The sequence below is a fragment of the Eubalaena glacialis genome, chromosome 4 (assembly GCF_028564815.1).
Source record: "Eubalaena glacialis isolate mEubGla1 chromosome 4, mEubGla1.1.hap2.+ XY, whole genome shotgun sequence".
Classification (NCBI taxonomy): Eukaryota; Metazoa; Chordata; class Mammalia; order Artiodactyla; family Balaenidae; genus Eubalaena; species Eubalaena glacialis.
The window spans coordinates 169100800-169127828 of record NC_083719.1 but is presented as its reverse complement, the minus strand read 5'-3'; the positions used below and the strand labels follow the sequence as shown (position 1 = coordinate 169127828).

At 54.2% G+C, this 27029-nt stretch overlaps 1 protein-coding gene across 1 annotated transcript in view; it reads right to left on the bottom strand.

The window, feature by feature from the left end:
• Positions 1–18299, bottom strand: part of WNT3A (Wnt family member 3A) — a 46722-nt gene extending 28423 nt beyond the window's left edge. Inside the window, exon 1 of the mRNA XM_061188551.1 lies at positions 18229–18299. Coding sequence (XP_061044534.1) covers positions 18229–18299 — 71 coding nt within the window. The remainder of the gene's footprint in view (positions 1–18228) is intronic.
• Positions 18300–27029: the final 8730 nt, after the last annotated feature.

Sequence of the window (27029 nt, the reverse complement as noted above, 5' to 3'; positions counted from 1 at the left end):
CCTATCCTGTACCTGAGACTTAGCATAAAACATCATGATGTGCACATGGATTGACAGAAAGTAAATCAAGGAAGTGGTGGAGGCCTGCCTGCTTCTCTACACAACTGCAGGTGTCCCCCGCTCTGTTGGGGTGGAGACAGTAGCACCCTGAAACTGTTCAGGAACGCAGAGGACAGAACTCGAGGATACAGTGTGATGCTGGGTCAGCACAGGGGCTGCCCAGAGGAGGAGCTGCTGGGTCTGTGGTAGGAGGGAGGAGGACCACTTCTGGAGCAGCGGTGAGATGGGGTACAGCAGTGGCTAAATCATACGGGTGAAAATCACCGCTGAACTCATACCGACCATGCCAGCTGGCTTTTGGCTATTTACCCAACAGATATAAAAGCATATGTCCACAATAAGATGTGCTCAAGAATATTCACAGGGCTGTGATCATCAGAGAAAAACTTGGAAACCACCCAAGTATGCATCCATAGAAGCGTGGATGAACAGACAGTGTTTACTCTTGCAGTGGAATTCTCCTTGGAAACAGAGAGGAGTGGACTACTGATGCAAAGGGCAGGGATCTCCCTGGCAGGGTGCTGAAGAGAAGCCTGACACAGTGTGGGTGACCACGATTCCTCTGATGGAGATCAAGGCCAGGCAACACTGCGGATGGGGACAGAAATCAGGGTAGTTTCCTCATTCATAGGGAGGACTGGCCTGACCTGAAGGCAGCATGAGAGAATGTTTCTCAGACTGTGCTTTGCAAAATTGTTCCCACTCACCACACGTGCCTATGTAATTTAAATTAAGCAAAATGACAATAAATGAGAGAAAAAATTGGTTTCTCGGTCACACCAGCTACACATGGCCTGTGGCTACCACATTGGATGGTTAGATATTTCAGTCACTGTAGAAAGTTCTACTGGACCATACTGGTCTAGGGTGAAGGAAGCGCTCTGTGTTTGATGGAGGTGTTGGTTACACATGTGTTTATGTGTCAAAACGGATTGAAATGTGGTCATTTTACTATATGTGATTACACCTTGATTTAAGAGGAAGAACCACCAGGTCCTTTTGGGGGCAGAGGGGAAAGAGCTTCTCCAATCCCATGGTGACATGTTGTTATATTTGCCCATCCCGACGGATGACCCACAGTCCTGTCACTTGTGGATGCATCTGTTTTTGTAGTGGGGTGATGGGCTCTTGCTGGCAGAGCTCTGCTTGATTCCTCTGCGTCTCAGTGCTTCCTTCACCCCTGGGTGGATGCTGCATGTGAATGACTGTGCGGCCAGTGCTACTCTTCAGGGCCGGCTGTGGGAGCCTGCCCCCCATCAACCGCTGATATCACAAAGGCTCTTCAGCTCTCGGAAGGGGCTATGAAGACCCTTAGGGTGGTAGGAGAAGACCAAAGCATGGGAGGCCCCACGGATCTAGGAGGACGACTGGGAGTGGGGTGGTTCCAGGGAAACAGCATTCTGTGCCTTCTTACCTAGTCCCCAGAGATCTGTGGACTCTCTTGGCACAGAGAGGTGCAGATGCTGTCCATGCTCACCCAGGCCTTTGGCCTCTGCGCTCTCTCCTCCTCCTCAGGGAGCCGTGTCTCCTCCTCCCTCTGGGTTGTCTGGGGTGGTGTGTCCCAGGCCCAGAGTGGCCCCTCTGCCTGGCAGGACGGTCCCTGCTTATCCGGTAGCTTTCTCTGGTGGGATCCAGGTGGAAATGTCTGTTTCCCCTTCCTTTGTTTGGTGGGGAAACCAAGGCAATGGCAGCTTTATAAACGTTTCAGCTGGAGCCCCCAGAGATTCCTCTTGTTTGGCACCTTCTCTCCCCTGGGAGGGCTAAGCACCCCTGAGAAGGTGGGACAAAGGTTTCTGTGTCCCTCAGCAAGCCACACACCTGCATTATGATGCTGACTTTCAGTAAGTCCTACTCGAGTCTAACCCAGTTCCATTCAGCTGTGGTGAGAATGATAGGAAACAGAATTACTGTCTCTCAGAGAAACAAACCTACCCTCTGGAAATACACATCATATCCTAACATCTTTCCCTCTTCGTCTTCAAAATCTTCAGAGGCTGCTTTGCCTTAAGGCACAAAACCCACGCCCTTCAGGACCTGGAGATGCCTCATTGGATGACCCAGAGAGAACATTTCCTCACTGCACAGTCCTGTTAGAATCTGGATCTGTCCAGCTCGCTCCTCTCACACCCTGTGAGCTCCCTGCTCCCGTCACACCAGCCTCCCCGCACACTTCCTGTCTCCACCCACCTCTCAGCTGATGTGGGGCTTCGTCCCATGCATCTCCATGGCCACACGGAGTCCCTGGTATCCCCCACAGTCCCCCTGCCCTTCTGTGTGAGGGCCACCCTCTACGCCTCGTCTCGGCAGCATTTATGTAGTTCTGTATTCAGTTAGCTGGTTGGGGAGAGGGCAACTTCTCCTTGAAGTCCTGAACACAGGGTTTCCATGTATGGTGTCCTCTCATCCCGTGCCCTCCTGCCCACCATTTCTGGGCCACCATGCAGCCCTCGTCCTCTGCTTGCTCTCCCTTCCTGATCAAGTGCATCTCTCAAGAATTAAAACCTGTCTTTCCCCAGGGACTGTCCATGACACCTTGCAGTCAGGTGTTCAAGTGGAGCTGAGCCTTCTTTTAATGGGTGGCCAGCCCTAGAGTCCCTGTTCCTGGGGAAGGCCCGAAGCCTCCAGACCAGACTCCTGGCCTCCTGGGTCCCTCCCACATCCATGCTCCAATATCTGACCCCCCTCCCTGGGCACGCTCCCCATCCTGTCCATCCTCATGACTTGATGAGCCAAAAACCAGCCATGACCTCATGCCAGATATCACGGACGTCCCCATGCCTGAGTCTGTATTCCCGAGTGGCATTCAACTGTGGGGCTGGCTCATTCCCTTGTTGTTCCTTCACTACCTGCAGAGCCTATTGGGTGCTGGGTGCCCGGCCAGGCCTGACCCTCCCCAGCTCTCTCTCACACCCACCCCACAGTCTGGGACCCCAAGGTTTTCAGACAGGCCAGCCCTCTGTTTTCACCCAGCTGTGAGGTCTTTCCTCTCTAGCAAGTATTTTGTGATCTGAGCCTTGCTCTCCTGCACCCTGTCCTGCACAGATGGCTCTGAATGGAAACCACAGGGGCTGCTCTGCTGCTTCTCCGGGACCCCTGGGCTGGCCTAGGTGCTTAGCTTCCTGATGGACCAGCACAGGCTGAATGCACGGCTGGGAGGATGGGAGGATGGGAGGGAAGCTGGCCCTTGGACTGAGAGGCGGCATGCAGGCCAAGGTCAGCAGTCTGCTCTTGGAGGCACCCAGTGGGCAAGGTGAGGATTTCAGGGTGGAGAAGATGGGCCAGCTCTGCCCACTCCAGGCTGAGGTCAGATGTCCAGGACGGGTTGGCGGTGGGCAGTGGGGGAGGTAGGCCTTGTCTAACCTGCTTGCCCACTGCTACTCTCAGCCCACGCTTTCGTGGAGAACCTCCCACCTGTAAATCAGAGGGCAGAACTCCCTGGGCCCCAGTCCTCCTTCAGAATATCATCACCTCCACTTCTTACCCAACTTACTCCAGCCAGTTTCTACACCCCTCCACCCACTGAGACATCCCATCCCGGCCCCAGTGACCACTCTGCCTATATCGGCACATGTGGCTGGCCTCCGACTGCCCTTGGCTGAGGTCGGTTATCTGTTTCCACCATGTGGTACCTCTCACAGTGACCCTGAATGTCCCCGCCTCCCACCTTTGCCCAGCATTATTCCCCCACTCCACTCGGCATTAACAGGATGTAACCTGGAAGTGGCAGCACAAGAGTTTGGGATGACATCTTCTGTAAAGAGTGGAGGGGCTCATGGGGAAGGGTCATGGGAACTGAGTAGCCTTGTGAAGACAGCAGGTAGAACACAGGGCAGGAGCTGGATTGGGGGAGAATCAGGACTCTGGCTCAGGATCCTCCAGCAGCTTCTATGGCACCTCCCATAGCTCAGAGCCCATCTCTGGCTAGCCTGGTTGGTCACTCACCAGGCTCCTTCTGCCTCAGGCCAAGAAAGGCCTGCTGTGGCCAGTCCTGGAGACCTCGACGGAGTGCCAGGCCAGAGACGTGACTGTGGGGGCCAGGCTAGTGGTTTTCAATCTATGTTCCCTGGAGCACACAGGAGCCCCAGCAGAGGTGCCTCAGAGGCTGGCAGGTGAGGTGGGGCTGGGACCGACTGTCCCAGTTTGCCTGGGACTAGGGGTTTCCATTTGTAAGCAGGAATAAGCTGTCACTCCAGGCGAGGCTGCCCTGACAGGCTCTGGCTCTTCCACTCCATGAGCCAGGGTACTTCACATCTATCTGTGCCACATTTTGATGCTCCACATGGGATGTGATTTGTAAACGAATGTTGAACTCTAGTTAATGATGAACCAGCCAAAGTGTTCAGGGGAAGAGTGGATTGAGGGCACGCAAAACATGAGATGAATAGGTGGGTGGATAGAGGGATGGTTAGGTATGGAATACACTGGGTCAAGTAAAATGTGAGTTGTGGGTACATAGATGTTCTCTGTCGACGTCCTGCATCTTTTCTGGATGTTTGAACATTTCCTGATGGAACATTAGGGTAAGGTTTGACCTTCAGGGCTCTGGTCATGGGGTTCTCTCCTTCTTCCCTTCTGTTGCCCGCAGCCTGGCTCGAACTGGAGAAGGGACGAAGAGGGTCCATCAGAAGGCAAATCCACTCAGCTGACTTCTTTTTACTGGCTGAATGTACTCAGAGACTCAGAACAAGTGGAAAAAGAAGGGGTTACTTAATTCAGACAGAAAGAGAAAGAAGACTCAGTCTCTCTCGGTCCTCACCAGTCCCAAGGTGCCGGTCCCCCTGCCAGATGCCAGAGGCCAGGACCCATTCTGAGTGGGGGTTGAGTTGCCCATCCCCAGAACCCCACCACCTCCCACAGAAAGCATAGAGCCTGCCCCCACCTCGGCCCCTCCCCACCTCCCTTCACGCCGCCACACCGCAGCTCCAGGGAAAGCAGAGTGGGACTCCCAAGTTCACAGCTTCTCCCCAGGCTCATTCCAAGGTTGGGGTGCTGAGTCAGCTCCCCTACCCCTGTCTCCTCTCAGACCTCCTCCCAGTCAGGCCCCATATGACCACCTCCGTGAGCAAGGCCAGAGTACAGGCAGCCGGCTCCCAGCCCAGATGCCACTCCAGCTGTTCTGGCCTCCACCAAGCCTGACTGGATCCCTCTCCCACCCCCGCTGGACCTGATGGCCCCTTTAGTTCCTTGAATTATTTCCAGAAAGTTTCCTCTGTTCCAGAGCTGGGCAACCAAGAGGATCTGGGTGATGCAGACCCTGCCCAAGGAGGGCAGAAAGTTGGGAGGGCCCAGTGTGTGGGAGAAAGTGGGCAGGGAAGGGTCAAGGGGGCCCAACTCAGGTCACTGAATCTTGCTGGGCCTTGAAGGATAAACTGGTTCATAAAAAGTTCATATTAAAGATCCAAATTGTGTTCACTAACCTTATTGTGGTAATCATTTTGCAATATATACATCACTATTACATGTAAATACATCAAATAATTACGTTGTACACCTTAACCTTGCACAATGTTATATGTCAATTATATCTCCATAAAGCTGGAAAAAATCCCAAACTGGACATATGTTATCTCCTTACCACCCCCAGGATTCAAATTTCTAATCTGAGAAGACGGTAGTTGCCCCCAGTCAATTAATACTTGGAAAACCGAGATTTGTAACTCCTTCCTCCCATGCCCTTCCAGGAGGAAGTGGAGGGTACACTGGCCTGGGGCTGGGGGCTGGACAGGATGGTGGAGAGCAGCATCCACCAGGACTCTGGGCCCCAGACCCCAGGGGTAACCACGTACTGTCCTGTCTAAGGGTCTCGCCAGGGACCAGAGACAGCTTAGTGGGAGAGGAATGCTGTAAACTGAAAAGTGCTGCAACTACAGGGCACCACCATCTTGGTGCTCTATGCCTCCCCAGGTTCTCAGAGCACATAAAATGCAATGACACCAAATGCGACCTGGGCTCCCGAGTCAGATCCTGGAACAGAGAAAGGGCATCCATGGAGAGACTGGTGAAGTCAGCCTGTGTCTGGCTGTGCACTAGCATGGTCTCCATCCTGATAATTATGTAAGATGTGACTACTAGGGGAAGTGGGTTTGGCCGGCACAAACTCTCTGCACTATAGTCAAGTCATCATCCCAGACCAAGTGGAGAAGAAAGAAACAGTTACAAGAAAACAAGCAGACTGACATAGGGTTACAACAGGGAACAAGCTTGTGATTCAGGGCTATGTGTTTCTTTACTGAGCCTACATGATGGGCTGAGAGCTCAATGGCATTTTGTAATCTCTGAACAAACTGTCATCTGAGATGAAAGTATCTGCTTTCTCCTGGTGATAGCATCTCAGAAGCCACAAATGCTGCTGCAGTTTGTCACCTCCATTCATAATTGAAGGTGAGTTCAACAGCTGTTAGTGGTGGGTACAAATAAAGATGTCATTTTCTTGTCCCAGGGGCCTGGCATCCAGAGGGGGACATCTAAGGAACATTTGGGAGGGGACATGTGGCTTTGGGGGATGGGACAGAGGGCAGCTATGCACCCCTGGAAGGAGGTGGCTGCTCTCCTGCTCTCCCACCCACCAAGCCCAGATTCTGATGTGGCATCAAGAGTGCCCACCTTCCTGTCCAGAACTCTTAATATAGACAGATCACACTTGCTATGTCTGCAGGACCTGCAGTGGACAGCAGACATAAATCAGGGCCACCAAGCTGAGTTAATCTATCCACATGCATGCTTTCAAAGCAGAGCCTCCAGCTGGTAGCAGAAGTTGGAGACATCAGCAGCGTCTGAAGCTGGTGCTGGCTCTGAGATGAAGGGGCTGTGTTCTGAGACCAGAAAGTGGCCTCGAGGAGCTGAGAACCACCCTTGGCAGACAGCCGCAAGTACATGGGGACCGCAAGCGCCAGAATTTGACAGCTGGGTGAGGTTGGGAGCACATTCTTCCCCAGACTGGTCAACACTTTGATTTTGGCCTCTAGAGACCCTGAACAGGGAACCCAGACAAGCTGCCCAGACTTCCGACCTGCAGAGCTGTGAACTCTGTGAATGCACAGGTAATGTTTGAAGCCATAACTCTGGTCATTTGTCATGCAGCGAAGACTGAATATTCCCCATCTCCCTCCTCTGCTCATGCTGGCTCTTTTCTCTCACCCTCCAAGCTGCTCAGGCCAGAAGGAAATGAACCTCGCAAGGAGGTGGCCCCTCCATGTGTAGCCCAAGGGTCTGTCACCTTCAAGGGCTGGTTACCGCAGCCTTTAGACAGCTCTTCCCTCCCTCCCCCTCCTCTGCTTGTGTCCCCAGCACCACCCCTCCTCAGGGACCAGTGCTTCTCTCTTGGAGGCTGGTTGCTTCCTCCTTCCAAGCCCCTGGTATCACTTCTGCCACCACCTGCCATTAGCCACTGCCTAGCTACTTATCTGGCCCACCTGCTCCATTACCATCACCTGTGTGGTCCTGGCTCTGGCCCTGCCCACTATATGACTCTCTCCAACCTACACAACCTGGTAGGTGGAACCCCGGGGAATCTCTTGGACCAAGAAGCTGGGGCTAGAGGAAGACACCTGACCAACGTCAACGAGTTAACATGACAGGATGGGGTTTTGGCAGGTTGGCTTCCCAAGGCTCCCCCTTTCTAATATGCTATTATGCTCTTAAAATGTATTAAATGCCAGTACATACAAGGTAACATTTATGAACAATTATCTTGGTCAGTGTGGGCCACCACAGCAAAGAGTACAGATAGGATGGCTGAAACAACACACATTCATTTCTCACAGCCCTGGAGGCTGGAAGTCTGAGATGAGGGTGCAGGCATGGTGGGGTTCTGGCGAAGGGTTCCTGGTTCACAGATGGCGCCCTTCTCGCTGTGTCCTCACATGGCAGAGAACTCTAATGTCTTCTCCTCTTCTTTTAAGGACACTATTTCCATCATGGGGGCTCCACCTTCATGACCTCATCTAAACCCTAATCCCCTCCCAAAGGCCCCACCTCCTAACACCATCACATTGGGGGGGTCAGGGATTCAACATATAAATCTTGGGGAACATGAACATGCAATCCATGACAGAGAGTAAGATAAACATCATATTAATAAACAAATCCCACACAGACACCACTAAACCCAAAGACACAGAACACTATTGGTCTCCCGGATTCAATATGACCCTGTTTCCAACACAGAACTATCATTGAAGGGCGATGTGTGTGGTGGCCCCAATCTGTCCCCTGGCTGGTCAACTTTGCCTGTTGCTTTGGACCCTTTGCACCTTGGTTTCCCCAGCTATCATGCCAGGTAGCTGGGTGAGAGGTGGGTCCTCTTAAGGTGGCCCCTGGGCGGGCAACAGGTGCACCACAGAACCTGTCAGAAATGCAAGTTCCAAGGCGGTGCCCCCCTAGACCTGCTGAATCAGAAACTCGGGGCTAGTGACCTGTTTTGACAGGCCCTTCAGGGGGTTCTGATGCTTGCTGGTGTTTGAAAACCACCAATTCTGGGATCACTGAAGGTAAGCCCAGCTTTGAGTCCTGGGACTTTGAGTCCAGGGAGCCTCCCAAGGCTTCAAATCCAAACCCTTTGGTCTGGCAGTCAAGGTTTTCCTTTGGTTTCTGCTTCTGAATCCCAAGGCTTCCAGAAACTTCCAGTGCTGCTCTTTGAGAACACGAGGTCCGTTATAGAGGCAGGGGAGAGCGCGCTCAGCCAGGCTCAGGAGTGGGGCCAGGACGTGAGCCCCCGCCCTCCACAGCCCCATCTGTCTCCATGAGGCTGGCCACTTGCTTCCCTCCAGCCCAGTGTCCTAGAGCCAGCAATAAGCAGGGGCCGGACCCCACATCTCTCTTCCGGAGGTGGTGAAGATCCTAAAAAGAGCAAGGTGGTGACAGACGAAGGAAGCAGCAATAGTGAACATTCCAGAAGTGTTGTGGTGGGAAGGGGGATGTTGAGGCAGGGCATAGACCGCCCGTTTCCAAACCCTGAGGAGGCAAACTCATGGTCTTCTGTCCAGTGTTGCTGAGAGGGGTTCTCTGGAGGGGTAACAAGCGTGGACCAGGCCTCATGAACCTCCCAGGAACCCACTCTGAGCTCTCATCTGGGTGTCTGGGGCTTCAGGTTAATTTTCCAATCTCTCCCTCAGCCTCTCATATGCTTGACAGGTGTGCAAACTGGGGACCAGATGGAGATGGAAGGGGCCTGACTTAGGGCCACTCACAGGAGGGATGGTGGTGTTCAGGTGAGCGCTGGGGGTGGGAACCCCACAATCAGTCACCCCTCCTTTACCCTCGGGCCCATGTACTGGGTCACCATGAGGTCCTGACCTTGCCTCGGGATCGCCATGCATCTCCTCCTCACGGCCACCGCCAATGCAGGATGTTCTAGCCAACAATGACCTCAGGGGTCGCTGGCCCTGCCCTAATGGGCAAAAGCTGTGTCCTGTGGCCTCAGGGAAAGCCAGGCAGGAGGGGGGTGTGCTGCCATTCCCTTGGGACGGTGGTCCTGGGGGCCTGGGAACCACAGGGTCATGAAGGCCCTGCCCAGCCTGTGGGCAGAGGCCAAGAGGCCAGCCTGCCCTCACTGCACCCATTTCCTTCACCCTGCACTTGGCCACCACAATTCACCCTACGAGGAATTTGTTCCATTTCCCTTGTTGCTGCCAACCCTGAAGTGCAGGATGGCAACCCAGGAAACGCCCACACCCCCACCTCCAGCCACCCCCTGGCTGGGAGCTAGAATTTTAAATGCTCAACTGGATGTCACATCCGATGTCCCGAAGGCCCCTAAAAACCAGATTGTCCCAAACTGAATGCACCCTTCCCTGCCCAGATATGGGAGGACCCCCCTCTGAGCCCTGAGCTTTTACCCCAAATTCCAACTCTGGAGAGATCCTCCTTGCAGGGTCATCCATACAGCAGAACGGGCCAATGGTCAGGCAAGCAGATTACAGTATGCTCACACCACAGGCCTGAGTAACTGCTAGCACCATCGCTGAGAAGGTCCCACAAATGCAAAATGTTTAATGGGAGATGGTACGCCTTAAAAAACAGACCACGATCTTCTCTGCACACTGTTATTATGATCATGAAAAATGTGTGAATGAAATAAGAACCTAAAATGAGGAAAATGCCTGTATTAAGTTGGTAAGATGATGAACTTTTTTTTTTCCAGGTTTTTGTGAATGCTATTGTTGGTTAATTTTTTTAGTAATAATTTTTTTCTGGGTGGGGGTATCATTTTCAACCCAAAGCAACCACGTGTGCAGTTTGCAAAGTGGCTCCTAGACTCCGATTCCAGCCTGTGGCCGGGGCCACGTGAGCCATGCCTGCCTCCTGAAAGCACTAATGGTTTTTCTCCCTCCTCCCTCGTTTGCTCCTGTTGAGGACTGAGCTGTTGCACTGTTGAAAGGCCAGGCGCCTTGCCAGACAGTCTTACTCAAGATAGAGCAAAGGCACTGGCTGTGACATGCAGGGGAAGGAGGCCACTCAGGACCCAGCCTGGGCCAGCTTTGCCCCAACCTGAGCTGATGGCCTTCACTCAAGCGGATTTTACTGTAAATGTGCCGTGAAACCAGAGGACAGAAGCCTCTTCTCGTGGACAGAGGCTGGGGGCAAAGGCAGGACCTGGAGCAGGCCCCCTCTCTGCCCGCCCCTGCCTGGCTCCTCTGGGGGTGGATCCTCAATCGGAGAGGCTAAGTGCCTGTGCACCGTTACCTGGCAGATCTTAACGGAGTCATAGGCTCTTAGGTTTCTGGAGTCCTGGTTTGACTTCTTTTTGCAAGACCAGCAAACACAGGGTACCTGTGCACTGTGGGCACAGCTCTGCCCTTGCCTATGGCTGTGCGCATTTTGGAGGGAGAGCTGGGACTTCACAGCAATTCTCAAAGAGAGAGAGGTTCTGGGGAGAGGACAGCTTGGCTGGGCCTGGAGGGCAGGATGTGGTCACCAGCTGTATTATTCACTGAATTAACTGTTTTTGCCCTTCCTTCCTGGGCCTCAGTTTCTCCACCTGTCCAAGGAGGTGGTGGACCACATTCTTTCAGAGGCTCCTGGAGGGGAAGTGAGCAATGGGCATGGCAGATTCATTCACACCTTGGCGGGGCTGGGGCACATTCTGTCCACACGTCATCCGGGGCCACCTCTCCAGGAAGTGCTCTGTGCTCTCAGCCCTGCTAGCCGCCCTCTCTGGACCTTGCTGAAGCTTGCCACTCCTCATGCACAACCTTCCATGTCTGGGCCATGAGGGATCACTCCCAGAGGGCAAGGCCACATCTTCTCTTGTCCTTCGAAGGCACAGATCTCTGCTCAGTCCCCATCTGGGGGCCCCTGTTCTGCACTCTGCCTGCAGGGCCTCTGCTGAGGAGGACCCTGGTTGGTCTCATGGGTCTTCCCCTTGGTGACACATGAGGATTCCAGAGTGCCTGTCCTGTCCCAAATTGCTGTTTTCTAAGGTCAGGGCCTCCCCACAGCTGGACCATGTTCCTGTCCTGAGACCAGAGGCCTTGAGTGTGGGGCTGGTTTCCCTGTGGGTTGATGGCTACCCGGCTTGATGGGTAGGTTCTGTCCTTTCTGGATGGAGCTGTCCAGGAGGCTCACAGGACCCAGACTCCCCCAAGGGTGCTCACCTGCCCCAAAGCCCTCCAGGTTCTGCCTTCTCTTTCTACCCACTATGGCGTCTCCAAGAAAAGCCCACATGCCTCCAAGCTCTCTCTCTCTCCTGCCTGGAAGACCCCTCCCCAGGAGCTGGAGCACCTTTGGCGATGGGAGGGCCCATGGGGAGGGGTCCCAAGACCTGGGTCCCTGGTGTTGGGGGCCACCTCTTCCCAGTCCCTGGGCTGCATGGCCCTGCCTGCAGCCCTCCCAGCACCCCCTCCTGCCCCAGCGGGCCGAGCCGGGATTACTGACACATACTTTGCGCAAGTCCCAGCAGGCGGGCAGAGGCTCCCGTGCCCGCGGCCATGCATTTGCCCGCTTCCCTGGGCGGCAGCGGCACGTTTTGTCGGGGATGGAATGTGGAAGCACCAAAGTGTGAGACACCTCCAGGGTGTCACCTGGAGAGGCTGGGAAGGAGACCGAAGCAGAGCTGCTCTGGTGCATGGTGGGGACCCAGCCCCAGAGCCGGGGCTCAGTCAGGGGGGTTGTAAAAACAGTCAGCTGTGTCCTCATGTCCCCAAGCACAGGCCATCTGATAGTTTCTGTTTTTCACAGGAAAGATTCCATCCATTCATTCCTTCATTCATTTGTTCAACCAAATCTTATCTAGGAGCTACAAGGGGTGAAGGGTCAAGAGGGGAGGAAGGAGAACAAATATCCCAAGGGATTTCACAGCCTGGTGATATAGGTGCCGTCCTTGTGACAATTCTACAAAGGGAAGGACAGGTTCCCCTGGGATCAGGCAGCCTGGCCGGAGTCAGAGACATTCTCCATCTCTACATGTCACCCCACAGCATTCAGCCCAGCCAGGTGAGGAGTGAGGAGGCGGGTATAGTCAGATCCAGGACCAGCTGAACGAGGCTAGGGGGAAGTGTGATGTGATGCAGGTGCACTAGGTGGGGAGGGCATGCTGCTGGGGGGTGGCAGGTAAAGGCATGCCAGGATGGGGTCATCGATTGCTGTGTAACTGTGAACCAAACTACACCAACTGTGCCTGGTGGAGGGAGTCTAGGGGACTTACCAGGAAGACTATTAGCTGCAGTGCTGACCACGGTGGGGGTGGGGGAGGATGTGGGCCTTGTAAACCTCGGATTCTCAGCCGCTGATGTGTCCATGGGAACCCTCCACCCAAAGCAGGCTGCTCCTTCCTCAGCCTCTGTTTCTACCCCTCCAGGGATGGGAAGTTCACCACCATCACTCTCAGACCCAGGAAGCCTTTCCTATACTGAGCCAAAATCTGCCTCTTGGTCACCTGTAGCCTCTTCTCCCAGCCTTTGCTGGAGCCACACAGAAGTCCAGTCCTCCTTCCCCAAGAGCCTCTCACACACTGAACAGCAGTGGGGTCTTCCCCTGACACTTCTCAACAATGGGTGGCTCCAGTCCTTCAACTACACTTAAAAGGGGCAAATACAAACTCTGGCATTTGGTTCCAAAACGCAAATGGCAAGTGCTGGGTGGCGAAGCCTTGAGGGGATGTGGTCCACATGGATGATCCCGGACTTGGGCATAGCAGGGGTTGCCTACCGTGGGGGGCTTTGGCTTCTCAAACTAGCTAGAGAACTTGGTTTTGGGGTTTTTAAAATTTCTAACCCATTCTTATAGATTATATTAAAATGCTGCACAAAATAATACATAATACATTTAAAAAACCGCCATGACTGTTCCCAAACACCTATTTTCAACTTCCGTTCTTATTTCTTCGTGGACAACCATTCATGGATGGGCTCTGGTCTGTGGACTACACTTTGAGCATAACTGATACTTTCATGGACAGGTGGTACATCCAAGCCCTGCTTTCCCTGTCCTGGGCCACACCTGCAGGACGGTGGCAGAGCCCCTCTGGAACAAGGCAATTCCTATTCCTGCAGGCTGGAGATTTGTAATTGGGACCCACCGTGGAAAGTGTGGTTTTACAACCCCTTCAGACTGTATTCCTCCTCAACTGTATTTATTCACCCTCTTCCCTGTCACAAAGAATTCCAGCAGGCTTGTGCAAATAAAACAAAATCATTTTTTAAAAAAATGACAAGAAGCCCAGTAAAATGCAGGGTTAGCCAGCTTGGGAGAAGCTGCCGCACCCGAGCCCCAGACAGAGTCCCAAGTGTTTAGGTGGCCAAGTCAGAGAGAGCTGGATGTGAGAGGTGAGTGATGCTTTTGTGGTCCGGAAGGAGCATGTGCCGTGGTGGGCTTTCAAGGAATCAAGATGATGGGTATTCAACTTGGTGGTACAAAACAAGGTTTCTGACCACATACATTTTACCTATGGTTGTTTCTAACATTGCTCCTCAGGAAAAGGATGTGCATTGGTGGTTCTGTGGAGGAACATCGTTCCCAGCACCCTGAGATCCTACAACGCTGGGGGTGTCGAACTGGTGTCTGGATTTCTCTAGTTTCATAGGCTAGCCACTACCATCACCAGCCTCAGAGCTGCAGAGAGAGGCAGAGAGAGATAGAGACAGAGACACAGAGAGACAGAGACAGAGGTAGAGAGGGATAAATACAGACAGAGAGACAGAGACAGACAGGGACAGACAGACACACAGAGAGACAGAGAGATAGACAGAGACAGAGAGGTAGAGAGACACACAGAGAGAGAGACATAGAGAGAGAGGGACAGACAAACAGGGCAGAGTGAGAAGGAAGGACTGGAGGGAGGGACAGGGCTGCCTGGGGAGGGACTCGCAGTGGTGCAGGCTCACAGAGGCAGGGCAGCTCAGGAAGTCTTGCTTGCTTGGGCCCTGCCTGCCTGAGAAGCCTCAGAGCCTTGCTCAGCCCTCCCAGGTCCCGTGTCATCTGACACAGGCAACCTCTCACCTTGTGTGGCTGCTCACCCCTCCCTTCCTCCTCCTCCTCCTCAGCCCCCACCTCACCCACCCTTCGAGGCTGTGGGACCTGGGCGTTGCCTCCAGAGCCCTTGTTCACTCTCCCTGAACTCCACGTGCACCTTCACCCCCAAATAGTGGGTCCCGCTGAGGGAAGCCTATGTCCCACCCGGGACTGAGAAGACCCCTGGGCCTGAAGAACCGGTGGGGCTGGCGCCAGGGAAGGCTGTGCAGAGAGGAGGTTCTAGAAGGTGGGGGGCAGGTGACAGCTGAGCTGGCCTTCCTTGGGGTCTGGACACATTCTCAGAGCAGGGTGTCTGCGTGCACATGAGTGTGGGGTGCCGGGGGCTAGGGAGGAGGGTGAAGAGGCAGTGAAAGGGGGGAGAACCAGAGAATGCTGCACTGGGAGCATGTCTCAGGCTACTGAGCTGGCCCAGGGGTGGGAGAAGACGGGACGTGAACATGGGAACTTCCTGGGCCAGCTGGGGTGATGTCCACTCCAGGTGCCACTCAGTGCTGGGGAGCCCTAGGTCCAGCGGAGACTGGTGAGGAGCTGGGTGGCAGGAAGGGGGTCCTGATAGGGAAAGGGGGGCCGGGCTCTCTGGGCAGGTAAAAGCACTGCTGCTGGAGCTCTGGGGGCAGTGAGGGTATGGGGTTAGAGTGGAGGGTGGGAGGGCAGTGAGAACAGAGGCAGAAGATGGTGGGAATGGGGCATTGCAACCTGGTGGGGGAAATGAAGGGGCCTGGCCCCATGGTGAGGGGGCAGGGGAGAAAAGAGGCTGACCTCCAGGGCCCTGGCTAGGCCACGGGGGGATCACAAGATGCCATCAGCCCAGACATGGGAAGTAGGAGGCAGGTGCCCAAAGCACATTATGGAGCACAGGTGCACACTGGGTATTGTTCTTCAAGGGTTCCATGTGTTCCCCTTGACCATGATGCCTGTTCTGTGCTCACATGGATCCTTGTGATCAATTCTAATTAAATAAGAATTCAGTCTGGACAAGGGGAGTGAGGGGGAGGGGGCTAGGGCCTCCCTGTAGGTTTGCAGTACATGGCCCTGTGGGGAGCTGGCGTCTGGCCATGCTGTGCCTCTGCGGTCAGATGCCCAGGCCTCTGTCCTGTCACCTTCCAGGTCTCTTCTCTGGATCCCACCCCCCACCCCGTTGTCTGTCACACAAGGAGCACCGACCTCTTGGAGGTCTCTGTAGCTTTCAACATTCTGGTCTTAGGGCTGTCTCTCTGTGCCTCTGCTGGGACCTGCCTTTGGACCTTGAGCATCTAGGGTGAAGGACACTTCCAAGACGGTCCTGGGGAGGCAGTTGGCTCTTTAAATTCCCACAGGATGCAGCACCACCTCCTCCTCTCCTTCCACCCTCCCACCAAGACCACACCAACTTCAAAGCCTAATTACTCCCAATTTGGGCTGTTTCCTTGTTTCTCCAGGTGAGGAAGTCCCTGTCACTTTCACTTTCATATGCGAGGAGCTGGGGGTGGGGTGGAGAGAAGTGATGAGAACAGTGGCTTTATTTTGGGGAGGGAAGGTGAAACAGAATACCAATTAGGGAGGCTGAGTGTGAAGGTGAGAAGTTATAAAGAGAGGGTCTCCCTCCAAGGCCTCACTTGGGGAAGGAAGGGAAGCGGGAGAGGGGGTTGGCAAGAGAAAGAAGGAGCCACCTGTGGGAAACTCCATCAGGTAGGGTATGAAGATAGAAAGCCTTCCGCCTGCTATTAAACTCCATTTCTTTCTCTGTGAGCCCTCCTTTTCATTATGCTCATGTTCACTGTGGAGACACCACGTCCTTCCTGTGTCCAGCTGGCCTGGGGGCAGAGGGGAGGAGGAGAGGAAACTGCTGGTCCCCAGTAAGCCCTGAGGTTGTGGCCACCGAAGATGCTTCTTCCCAGGAAACAAGAGAATCACTGAATGTGAGAATCCTATGGAGAGCAAAGTGGGGGGTTCCATGGCGCCGTCTTCCCTCTGGGGCCAAAAGGTTGCTCTAGACTCTTGAGTGGGTGGGTCACTGAACGGGAGGCGGTGGGGAGAGGACGCCCCTCCCCACTGATCTGGAGAATGCCGGATGCACCAAGCATGTCCCAGGATCCTTTCAAATGGAACACATACGGCCCAGGTGGAAAGGGTGACATACGTGTGTTGAGGGGAGCAAGGCCAGGGACACTCAGGGCCAAAAGGACAAAGATTCCACCGCGTAGGGTGGCCAGAGGCTGGTGACAGGGCCCTTGTTTATAGAAGAAGCGCGGGGGCGAAGGCGCTTCCACTAGCGCCCAGGAATGCGGCGGCGGGTTCTAATTAGAAGCCTGCGCGGGAGCGGGCGGCCGCGGGGCTCTCTCAGACGCGCTCCCTTGGTTCCCCCGGCATCAGTGTCCCCGCGTCGGGAGGCACGCCCGCTGCATCCTGTGCTCCAGAAGACGACCGGGCGCTGCAGGTGCCGCGCGGATGCGGGACGCGCGGGGGTCCCCGAAGCAAGTCCCCGCCGCCCTGCCACCTCTCCCAGGCCCTCGTACCCGCCGGTGCCTCCTTCTTGCCCCGCCCCGTCCCGCCAGGCTGCGCCTGGACCCGAGCCCCACACCTAGGGCGCCCCCGCTCCTGAACAATCTCGAAGAGAAAAATTATTATCGGATTAGATGTACTTCGGCTCACTCAGTCTCCCCCCGCCCCAACTTCCCCTCGGCGTAATTATTATAATTCCAGGCAAGCCGTCGGAGAGAGTTCCTGGCTGTGTGTGTGTGTGTGTGTGTGCGCGCGCGCATGTGTGTGTGAAGGCTTGTCTCCGATCTGGGTCTCCTCCAGCGGCGCGCCCAGGCCGCTCGGCTCCCGCATTCCCCCCAGTTGTGTTCGTCAAATGTTGGGCATCTCAAAGCGCCCCTCCCCTCTCCACTGGGGAGCTGGGGTGGCCCTTGCCTGTGGGGGCTCTACCAAATTCGCTTCCCTCCTCCCCTCATGATATGAGCTGTAGACCCTCAGGACCCTTCCCTTGGTTTATCTGCACTTCCATCGCCAGATTTAGGAGGGTCTCACGGGAATGTGTCTTGTCTGGGGTGGAAGACGGAACGCCCCAGCCCTCTCAGATGTGGGTTCGCGGAGCCTCTCACTAAAGAGCCTTCAAACACGATGCTTTCTCCCTCTTTACCTCTCCAGAAGCCCCTCCTTACCATCGCGGTCGGGACAGCGGCAGGAAGGCGCAGGAGGGCCGGGTGCTGGCCCCAATGCGCCCGCCACTCCCGGCCGGGTCCCCGCAGTCTTTACGTAACTACGCTGCTCCGAGCTGTTCGGTCTTGTCTCACTGACTTTGTTTTAAGGTGTGTGTGTGTGTGTGTGTGTGTGTGTGTAAGACATGTCCTTAAGGAAAGTCTCAGGCGGATCTCCCTCTCCCAGCTCGCCCTCCTGGCTTCTCTTGGCCTCTGGCTGCCCGAGCTTTCATGCCATCTGTGCTGTCCCACTTCCTGCCTCTCCCCAGCTCACTGCTCGCCCCGTCCGACGCCGGGAGCCCCTCTACGCCCGACGGATCAATGTCTGCGGAAACTCCGCCACCCGCGTCCCAGTCCCGGCCCGAACAGGTCGAAAGTGGCCGCCAAGGAAAACAAACCACCCTCGGAACAGGAGGGCTGGGCAGAGCGCGGGCTCTGGGCCACCGCGGGGCCCTGCCCGAGGGGACGGCGGCTGGGGGACGCACAGAGGCCGGGGAGAACGTGAGGAAGGCTCACTCACCACCAGATCGGGTAGTTGCCCAGAGCTTGCTTCAGGCCGTAGAGGAATATGAAATATCCGAGCGGGGCCATCGCCGGGCGGGAGATCTCGGAGGGCCAGGAGTACGCCCCGAGAGCGCGGGCGCCGGAGCGGGCCGGGCCCTGGGAGCTCGCGGGCGGCGGCGCTGGGCCCTCCTGAGGCCGCGGGGTGCGCGGGGTGCGCGGGTGTGCGCGGGTGTGCGCGGGTGCGCGGGCTCCGAGGGCGGCGCTGCGCCAGGTGGGCCGGCGGCCGGGCGGCGGGCCGGGGCCCGGGGCGGCGCGGGACGGCGGGGGCGGGGCAGCGCCGCGGGGGGCGCCCGCCGGGGCCTGGGCCGGGGCGGGGCAGGCAGGGGGCGGGCGGGGCCCTGGGAGCTAGCTCGGTGACGGCTGCAGCGCGGGCCCCTCCCGTGGCCGCGGGGTGCTCGGGGGTGCGCGGGTGCGCCGGCTCCAAACTTTGCGCTGTGCCAGATGGGCAGCTGGCCTGGCGGCCGGCCGGCACCCGGGACTGCATGGTCCGCAGGTATCCCCTCCGAGCTCCCGGGCCGCGCCACCTCGGGGCTTATGGGCGGCTCCTTAGGTGTGGAGCCCCGCGCGCCCTGCGCTCACCGTGCGACGCGCTGTCCAGCTCTCGCTCCTGCCCCTGCTCTGTCGCGCGCTCTGTCCCTTGCCCTCTAGGTGGTCGGGCTGCGCCTCCCTTTCGTCCGTCTCCTTGCTGGGGGTCCGTTCGTCCGAGGCTTGTCTCCTCGAACGGCCCCTTGCTGGTCCGCTGGGAGCTGGGCCGATGGCGAGCGGCCAGAATGGGGGCAGCCTGTCTGGGGACAGCTGCTGGGTGGGCATCTAGGGTGCAGCCACGTTTCTGAAAGTCACTATTGGGAAACAGTCCAGCTCTGTTTAGGGCCCAGGTGTTGACGGCTCCTCTTTCTCCCCCACACCCCACCAGGGAAGGGAACGGCAGTCCTGATGCTTCCGGTGCCCAAGGACAGTGTAGCCGGTTAGCGCCCTGGTTCTGGGACCACTGACCGCGGAGTCTGCCCAGGGCTGCTGGCCTCTTCAGCCAGAAGGGATTTCTGACAACTTAGGTAAGGCTGATGATTTTTGCTGAGGGGAAAGAGAAGACCAGAGAGGGAAGGTGACTTATCCAAGGTCACAAAGAGTGGCTAGCCAGTTCTCCAGCTCCCAGTCCAATGCAAAGCTCTGTTTGCATATTCACCTGCAGCCCAGGGAGAAAGGAGCCAGGGTTATTTGGGGAGAGGAAGATCCAAGTCGAGATGTCTTCCCAACTTCCCTTCCCTCCCCCACCTTGTGCATTAGCAGGAGACCCAGTCAGTCTCAGTGATTGTGAAGAAAGGGTAGCAGGAATCCATGTCACCGTTTCGCAACTGAGGGGAGGAGAACCGTGAATAAAAATCCCAACTCCAAGCTCTTCTATGATGTCTCTTTTCAAGTGGACCATCTGCTCCTCCACAGCCCCTGAGCCTTGCCTTACCATGTGACCTGCAGAATGTGGGGGCCCGATGGAGAAGCCACTGGCCGGCACGTGGCTGCTTCTTGGGGCAGGGAGTGACTCAGCAACCCTCCAGGTTTAGCACTGGCTGGAGAACAAGAGGCAGGCCGTACCCCACGGCATGCTGCCCCCATCCATCTTGGTTTTCCCATCTGTAAAGAGAGCCTGTGGGGTCCTGTGGACTCTGGACCAGGGGTCACCTCGGTGACTGCATCAGGGGCTCCTTCCCAGATGTGGAGCGAAAGCCATTCTCTTTCAAGGAATGTTCCCTTTTCTCTGCACTGCCAATGGGATCCAGTTGAGTCTACGCATGCCTGGTCCTTCTACCCCTCCTCTGAGTCACTGTGCCCCCTCACCCGAAGAGGGAAGGACGGAAGAATTCTGGAATGAGGCGGGGTGGGTAGTTAGCTCTCTTCCTCTGGACTTCCCCTCTCTCTCAGTGAAAATCCCACCCAATTATCGCATTACTGGGGACCTGGGCTGTGGGAGTGGGGTGGGGGCCAATCCCAGTGCAGCAGGCTCCCACCCCCGCCCTCCCAACTGTGGGGCCCTGGGATTAGAACTGTTATGAGGAGCCCCCAAGAGGCTGCTGGCTCCTCACACACAAAGGGGGGTGGCTGTGCCCTACCGAAGGACCGAAGGACTGGCTGTCCCGCTGTGATGGGCTCTGCAGAGAATGGAGCAGGTGGGTGCTGCCTCCTCAGTCCTCCCTCCTGCCACCTCACTTGCCAGGCCCCTCCTTTCTTCCTTTTGCTGCTTGCTTCTCCCTCATTTGGTCCCTGCCCTCTGCCTATACTAGGTGGTAGGGAGGGAGAGTAAGCTGGACACCCTGAGCTTGGGGGAGCCTCCCATGGTGCAGGGAGAGAGAGGGAGAGCTGAGAACTGCCCCGATCCCGCTCCCACGTGAAGACTCCCAGTTCTTTAGAGTTCCTCGAAAAATGTGCATCACAGCATTCCTTTGGGAGAGCTGCAACTAGGGCAAGCTGCATGATGGCACTGGTCTGGAAGCTTCCAGAGCTGGCCCTTTCCACCTGGTGATCTTGCAGGGCGCTCTTCCTTTGCCCCCATCCTGTGGTCTTTTTGAAAGCTTTGACCTCAAACAACCCATGTGAGTGCACAGAAGAGGGGGAGCAGGGATCTCCAGATGGGTGGCAGGACCTCGGAGGGAAGGCTGGAGAGTGGTGCCACCTGAGTCTGGATGGCAGGGGCCACCAGCCCTCCACAGACCCTGTGAGACTTACATAGAAGTTATGGCACGGGGGAACGGGCGTCCCACCCCATTTTCTGGGCATGATAGAAGCTCCCTAAGTCTGTTTCCCAGAAGCCCAGGAGCATGGGGATGGGGGCCATCCCCAGGTTGGGGTAGAGAGAATGCAGGTGCAGAAGGAGGATGTTTCTATCATAACTGAGTGAGTGGGATTCTTTCCTGCTCCCTGATGTTCAGCTGGAAATTCTGCAACCTGACTTAAGGATAGAGGCAACCTTGTGGTGTGGCATGCCTTTGCTCCACACAGCTGCTCACCCTGGCCATGGAGTCTGGGCTCCCTCCCTGAAGGTGAAGGGGAGGATGCCTTCCTGGCAGCGCCCTCTGCTGTCACACAGAGGGAGCTTCCATGACTGACCCGTGGTCACAGGTCTAATTCAACATTCTGAAGAATTTATGGATGCCCCTGGAGAAAAGATCTTTTTTTGCCTCACCATAGGTCTTCCAGAGACCCCTTGGGGCTGTGTTCCTTCCAGAATAGTCCTGGAGGGGAAGGAAGGTATGGTCCCAGGAGCTTTGGAGGCCCCTGCTGGGAGGTGGGGGAGGGAGGGCAAGGACCTGGTGTGGAGGAAAGAGGCCAGATGAGAGGGCACTTTGCTTTCTGAGGTAGTGAACCGTCATCTGTGGTAGCATTTGAATCCCTGCCTGGTAAGTACCAGGTAGTGGTCCTTCCTGTACCGGGGAGAGGGGAGCCAGACTTTCAGACACTAACTGCCTAATCATTCATTCACTTCCTTCTTTTCTAAAAAGTTGAGGGGAGGCAGGAAAGGGTCTGGGTAGCCAGTGGCTGGAAGCCGAGGAGCCCTGCAGCTGTCACCTCAGAGGGGCCACAGGCAGACAGGATGAAGGTCTAGGGTCAGAAGAGCGGGTGCTCTTCTTACCTCCAGGCCCATTTGGTTCTAAGCCCCTTCTGGAAGCTTCCCTGACCTGCCTTGGGGGCTGTCATTCCTGGAACACCTGCTCTTCAGGGGTGGGGTGCTTGCATTCAGAGGCAGACTTTCTGTCCATGCTCTGTCATTTTTTTCACAGTGCCCCAGGCCAAAAGAAATGCCTAATAGTTTTGTGTAGCAAGTAATTAGGTCCAAATAATGTATTAATTAGTAGCTCTTGGGAAAAGAAATTTTTATAAGTTAAAAGAAAAAATACTATTTTTGTTTTATTCTCACATAACTGCAGTTACTTACCAATGGGAAGTGTGTGCCTGCAGCCCCAGGGAGGACAGCTTACTTCCTGTTCTTCAGCAGTTTTCACTTGATACTTGTTTTTTAATCACAGCAAAAGCCAGAAACTCAGCTTCACAAAGGAATGTGCCACCGTCCAAGCTGAAACAGAACTGCCTGGAGCCAGTAGGTGTCTGTCCTACAGAGAGGACCATATCGCCATGTGTTCCTTGAACATTTAAAATATCCTGCAGTACCCTGGGAATTTGCTGTGGCACCCCAGGGTGCCTTGGCACAAAGTTTGGGAACCATGATTCTTGGGTGGGCCTGAGATGCATGGGTCATCTTGGCTTTTCTGCCTCCCCCATCCCTTTCTTTGCTGCAGGTGCACCTCTTCATGTGTCCTACCTTGTGTCTAATCCTGCTGTGTGTTCATTGGCTCTTACTATTGTCCACATCTTTCCATCTTAGTCTGTAGTTTTGTTGGTGTTCTAAGAGCCTCTCCTCTCCAGTTCAGATCCCTGGTGAAATTTTCACCTCCTCTTGTCTCTCTGGAAGGTTCTCCTTGTAAAGGCAGGCTGTTGGATCAGATGACTTCCCCAGTGCTCTTTGAGACGGTGACAACACCACATGCCCTGGGTGCCCAGGGCTCTGCCCAGTGATGTGGGGCCATGGTCTCACCGAGCACCCCCTGGAAGCATCTGTCTCTGCATTCTGGGCAAGGAGGCTCAGTGAGGGTTACGATACAACTCTCCCTGGGTCCCCAGAGGGAGTCAAGGCAGGATTGGGGTCTCAGTCTCTCTGAGACTTGTGTATCTGGAGATAATGTGTTCCTCACAAGAGTAAGTCCCTCCAAGATTTGAATACTGGTGGTGGGACTCATAATTCTGAAGGCTGTGTGGCAGGAGCCTGAAAAGCTTATGGCTGGGATGGAGAGGGCATGCAGGGAGGCATGTGTCCACAGGAGAGCAAACTTGGTCTGTGTCTGCTCATCTTTCTGAGCTGACTCCTGTGGATGAAGGGTGAGGTACCTGGTGGGCTGGGTTCCCTGCCCTCTGGAGTCCCTGGAGAGAGCATTTGCAGAGGTTTGAGGAAGTTCCTTTGAGAACAAATCCATCTGTCTCAAGATACCATCCCATAGCTGGCTCTCCCCTCACATGGTTACCTCTTCTAAGTTCCCCTGAGAGTTCCATTTCGATTTTGATCAGAGGCTCTGATTCATGGAAGTGACTGGAACCTTAGGTCAGCCCGCTCTTTGCACAGAGAAAGTAGGCTCAGGGTGAGCAGCAGAGAGTGAGGATGAATGCACCCTGGTTTCTAGATCTCATACCCCAGGGATTCTTCACGCCTTTCAGGACATCTGCTCCTGGATCACCAAGCGCCCAGCCTCTGGATGTCATATGGGAAGCTATCATCAAAGGCTTGTGGGGCAAATATCCCCCATAATCCAGTCTCCAGTGTGCAGCCCTACCTCATGTGTCTTTCTGTGTTAGCACCCTAACCTTCCATCCCCTCCACTTAGGACTTGGAGCGCAAGAGACATGGCTGGTCCTATTCTGGTTGCAGGTTGCATTATTCTTTTTGGGTTTTTTTTGGCCACACCATGCGGCTTGCGGGATCTTAGTTCCCCCACCAGGGATTGAACCCGAGCCACTTCAGTGAAAGCGCCGAGTCCTAACCATTGGACCGCCAGGGAATTCCCAGGCTGCATGATTCTTGAGCCTGCTCTCCTCAGATGGACAGAGGTGGCCTGATGTTGTGGGAATTGTGGATCTCTGTGTGGGGAGCGAAGGGAGGATGGAATCCAAGAGTCATGGAAGTAGGGCTACTGAGTTTTCTAACTTCTTAAGTAGCCACATGGTGAATTCTGCTTAAAGGAATGAATGAACTCTCTAAATGCTGGCACCACTCAGTCGTAGAATCATGGGGCCCAGAGCAGCTGAATAAGTAGAGCCGTCAGATCTTGGCATCATTTGATTCTCAAAGCAGGAAACCACAGATAGAGTCTTAGAACCGTAAGAAAAAAGAATTTTAAAATCAACATCATGGAATTTCTGGACTCCTAGACTCTCATCACAACAATTAGGATCTGTAGATTAATTGTCCCAGAATCTTGGCTTCCTGTGGGGCCTAGAATCCTGACTCTGAGGCCTCGCTCACCTGTGAAAAGAGAGTGTTATATTATCCCAGCCATTCTTTTTTATTTTTTAAATTTATTTTTATTTTTATATTTATTTTTGGCTGTGTTGGATCTCCTTTACTGCATGAGGGCTTTCTCTAGCTGCGGAGAGTGGGGGCTACTCTTCGTTGTGGTGCGCGGGCTTCTCATTGTGGTGGCTTCTCTTGTGGCGGAGCACGGGTTCTCGGGCGTGTGGGCTTCAGTAGTTGTGGCTCGCGGGCTCTAGAGTTCAGGCTCAGTAGTTGTGGCACATGGGCTTAGTTGCTCCATGGAATGTGGGATCTTCCTGGACCAGGGCTCGAACCCATGTCCCTGCATTGGCAGGTGGATTCTTAACCACTGGGCCACCAGGGAAGTCCTATCCCAGCCATTCTAACGTGCTAAGTTTTGTTGTGACAGCCTCCCTGTGGTGCCATTAGTGTTTGAGGGGCCACCTGCCAAAATTCTGCTTCTAGGACAATACTGCCACCGTGTGGAGATGTTGAATGAGGTGGCACGGATGGGACACCTGGGGCCACTCCTAGGTCCCTCCCCAGCTGGGCTCAGCTGTGGGTGGAACAAGCCTCAGCACCTCCCCAGCCTTTGGCGTTCCCAAGTCTTGAGTGCAGATGATACTCCTCCTGGTAATGGCAGTGACCACAGTCCCGGCTGGTCTGCATTAGGCAAGCTGGGTGATCACTTGGTCCCAGAACCACTTGAGAAGCGGTGTTACCATCCTCAGGACATGAGTCAGAGCTGAGGCCTGGAGGAGTTGAGCGCAAGATCCATGGGGCTGGCATTCAGAGGGTTAGGGTTAGGGACTGGGCGCCTCCTATGCAGCATCCTTCCTGCCTCCCTGTCGCCCAGGCTCACAGTCTGCAACTCCCTCTGCACTCGATTGCCCTCTCCTTTGGTGCACTGAACCCTCAGCATAAACTTTGGTGCCTCCATCAATGATGGTAGGGGAAGAATATGCATCATCGGCTGCCATCTCTCTGGGCTGAGCGAGGCTGGGGTGTTACCTTCCCACACCTCCAGGTCGTGGTCAGTGGGTCAGGAAAGGTGAGGCGTGATCATGGGAGGGAGGGGCAGGGGGGCTGAGGCTGTCCAAGGTCTTCTCTGACCACTCCCTTCCCCTCTTGCTGTTTTCTGGCTCCAGTGAGACTTAACAATGTGTTTCCTACGAGGCCATCAGCCTCTTGGTGGGCCTTTTCCCTACCTCCCTGCTCTGCAGAGCCTTTCCATCTAGCATCCCCACCTCCCCCTACCAGTGCAGCTCCTTCTGCCTGCTCTCAATAGGTATCCCTTCTCTCTCATGTTGTCCAGAGGGTTGTACTGGGAAATCGAGGCCATCAGCGTTCCCCATATGACCTGCTGTGGGGCTTCCATCTCTCCTGCCTCGGAGGATGAAACTTCCACCAGCCCAGTTGGTCCAGAAGATTCAGCAGACATTTGTTCTCATTGTCTCCAGGCTCTTCTCTCTCCTAAATCTTCCACCTGCCCTCTAGACCAGCTCTTTCCTCTTAGTCTAGGAGATAGATGCTATTTTAAATGATATTGTTTCTTTCAATTTCCATTTCCATTATTTTTTGCTAGTACGTAGAAATACCATTGATTTGAGTACATTGATCTTGTATCCTTCCTAAACTCACTTGTTAGTTCTAGTGTGGTTTTTTTCATAGATTCTGTAGGATTTTCTCCATAGACAATGGTGTTGTTTGTGAATAAAGACATTTTTACTTCTTCCTTTCAATTCCGGATACCTTTTAGCTCTTGCTTGCCTTGTTGCGTTGGCTAGAAACTCTAAGACAATTTAGAATAAAAGTGATGAGAGTAGATATCCTTGCTTTGTTCTTGATAATGGGGAACAGGCCCACAGTGTTTCATTTAAGTATGATGTTAATGGTAGGTTTTTCATAGATGCCCTTTATCAGGTTACGGAAGTTCCCTTTTGTTCCTAGTTTGCTGAAAGTTTTTATCCAAATGTCAGAATTTGTCAATTGATTTTTCTGCATCTATTGAGACAATTATATAGTTTTTATTTTTCAGTCTGTTATTTTACTGAATTATATTAATTGATGTTCAAATGTCAAACCAACCTTGCATATCTGGGATAAATCTCACTTGGTCATGATGTATTGTCCTCTTTACATATTGTTCAACTGGATATGCCAAAACTTAATTAAGAATTTTTGCATTTATGTTCATGAGGGATATTGGTCTAATATTTTCTTTTTTTATAATATCTTCATCTGATTTTGCCATCAGGATAATGCTGGCCTCATAGACTACTCATGAGTGTTCCCAAATCTAATTATCTAGAAGAATTTGTGGAATATTGCTATTATTTCTTTCTTGAATGTTTGGTAGAATTCACCAATGAAGCCTTCTGTGCCTAAAGTGTTCTCAGAAAGAAAAGTTTTCTATAGGAAGGTTTGTAACTATCCATTTAATTTCTTTAATAAATGTAGGGCTATTTTGGTTATCTATTTCTTGTTGAGTGAGCTTTGATAGTCTGTCTTTTAAGGAATTTGTTCATTTCATAGAAGTTGTTAAATTTGTTGGCGTATAGATGTAAATAATATTTTTTATTTTTAATATCTGTAGTATTTGTAGAGATGTAACCTTTCTAATTCTTGGTATTATTAATTTCTGTCTCTTTTTCCTTATAAGTCTGGCTAGAGTGATCTTTTCAAAG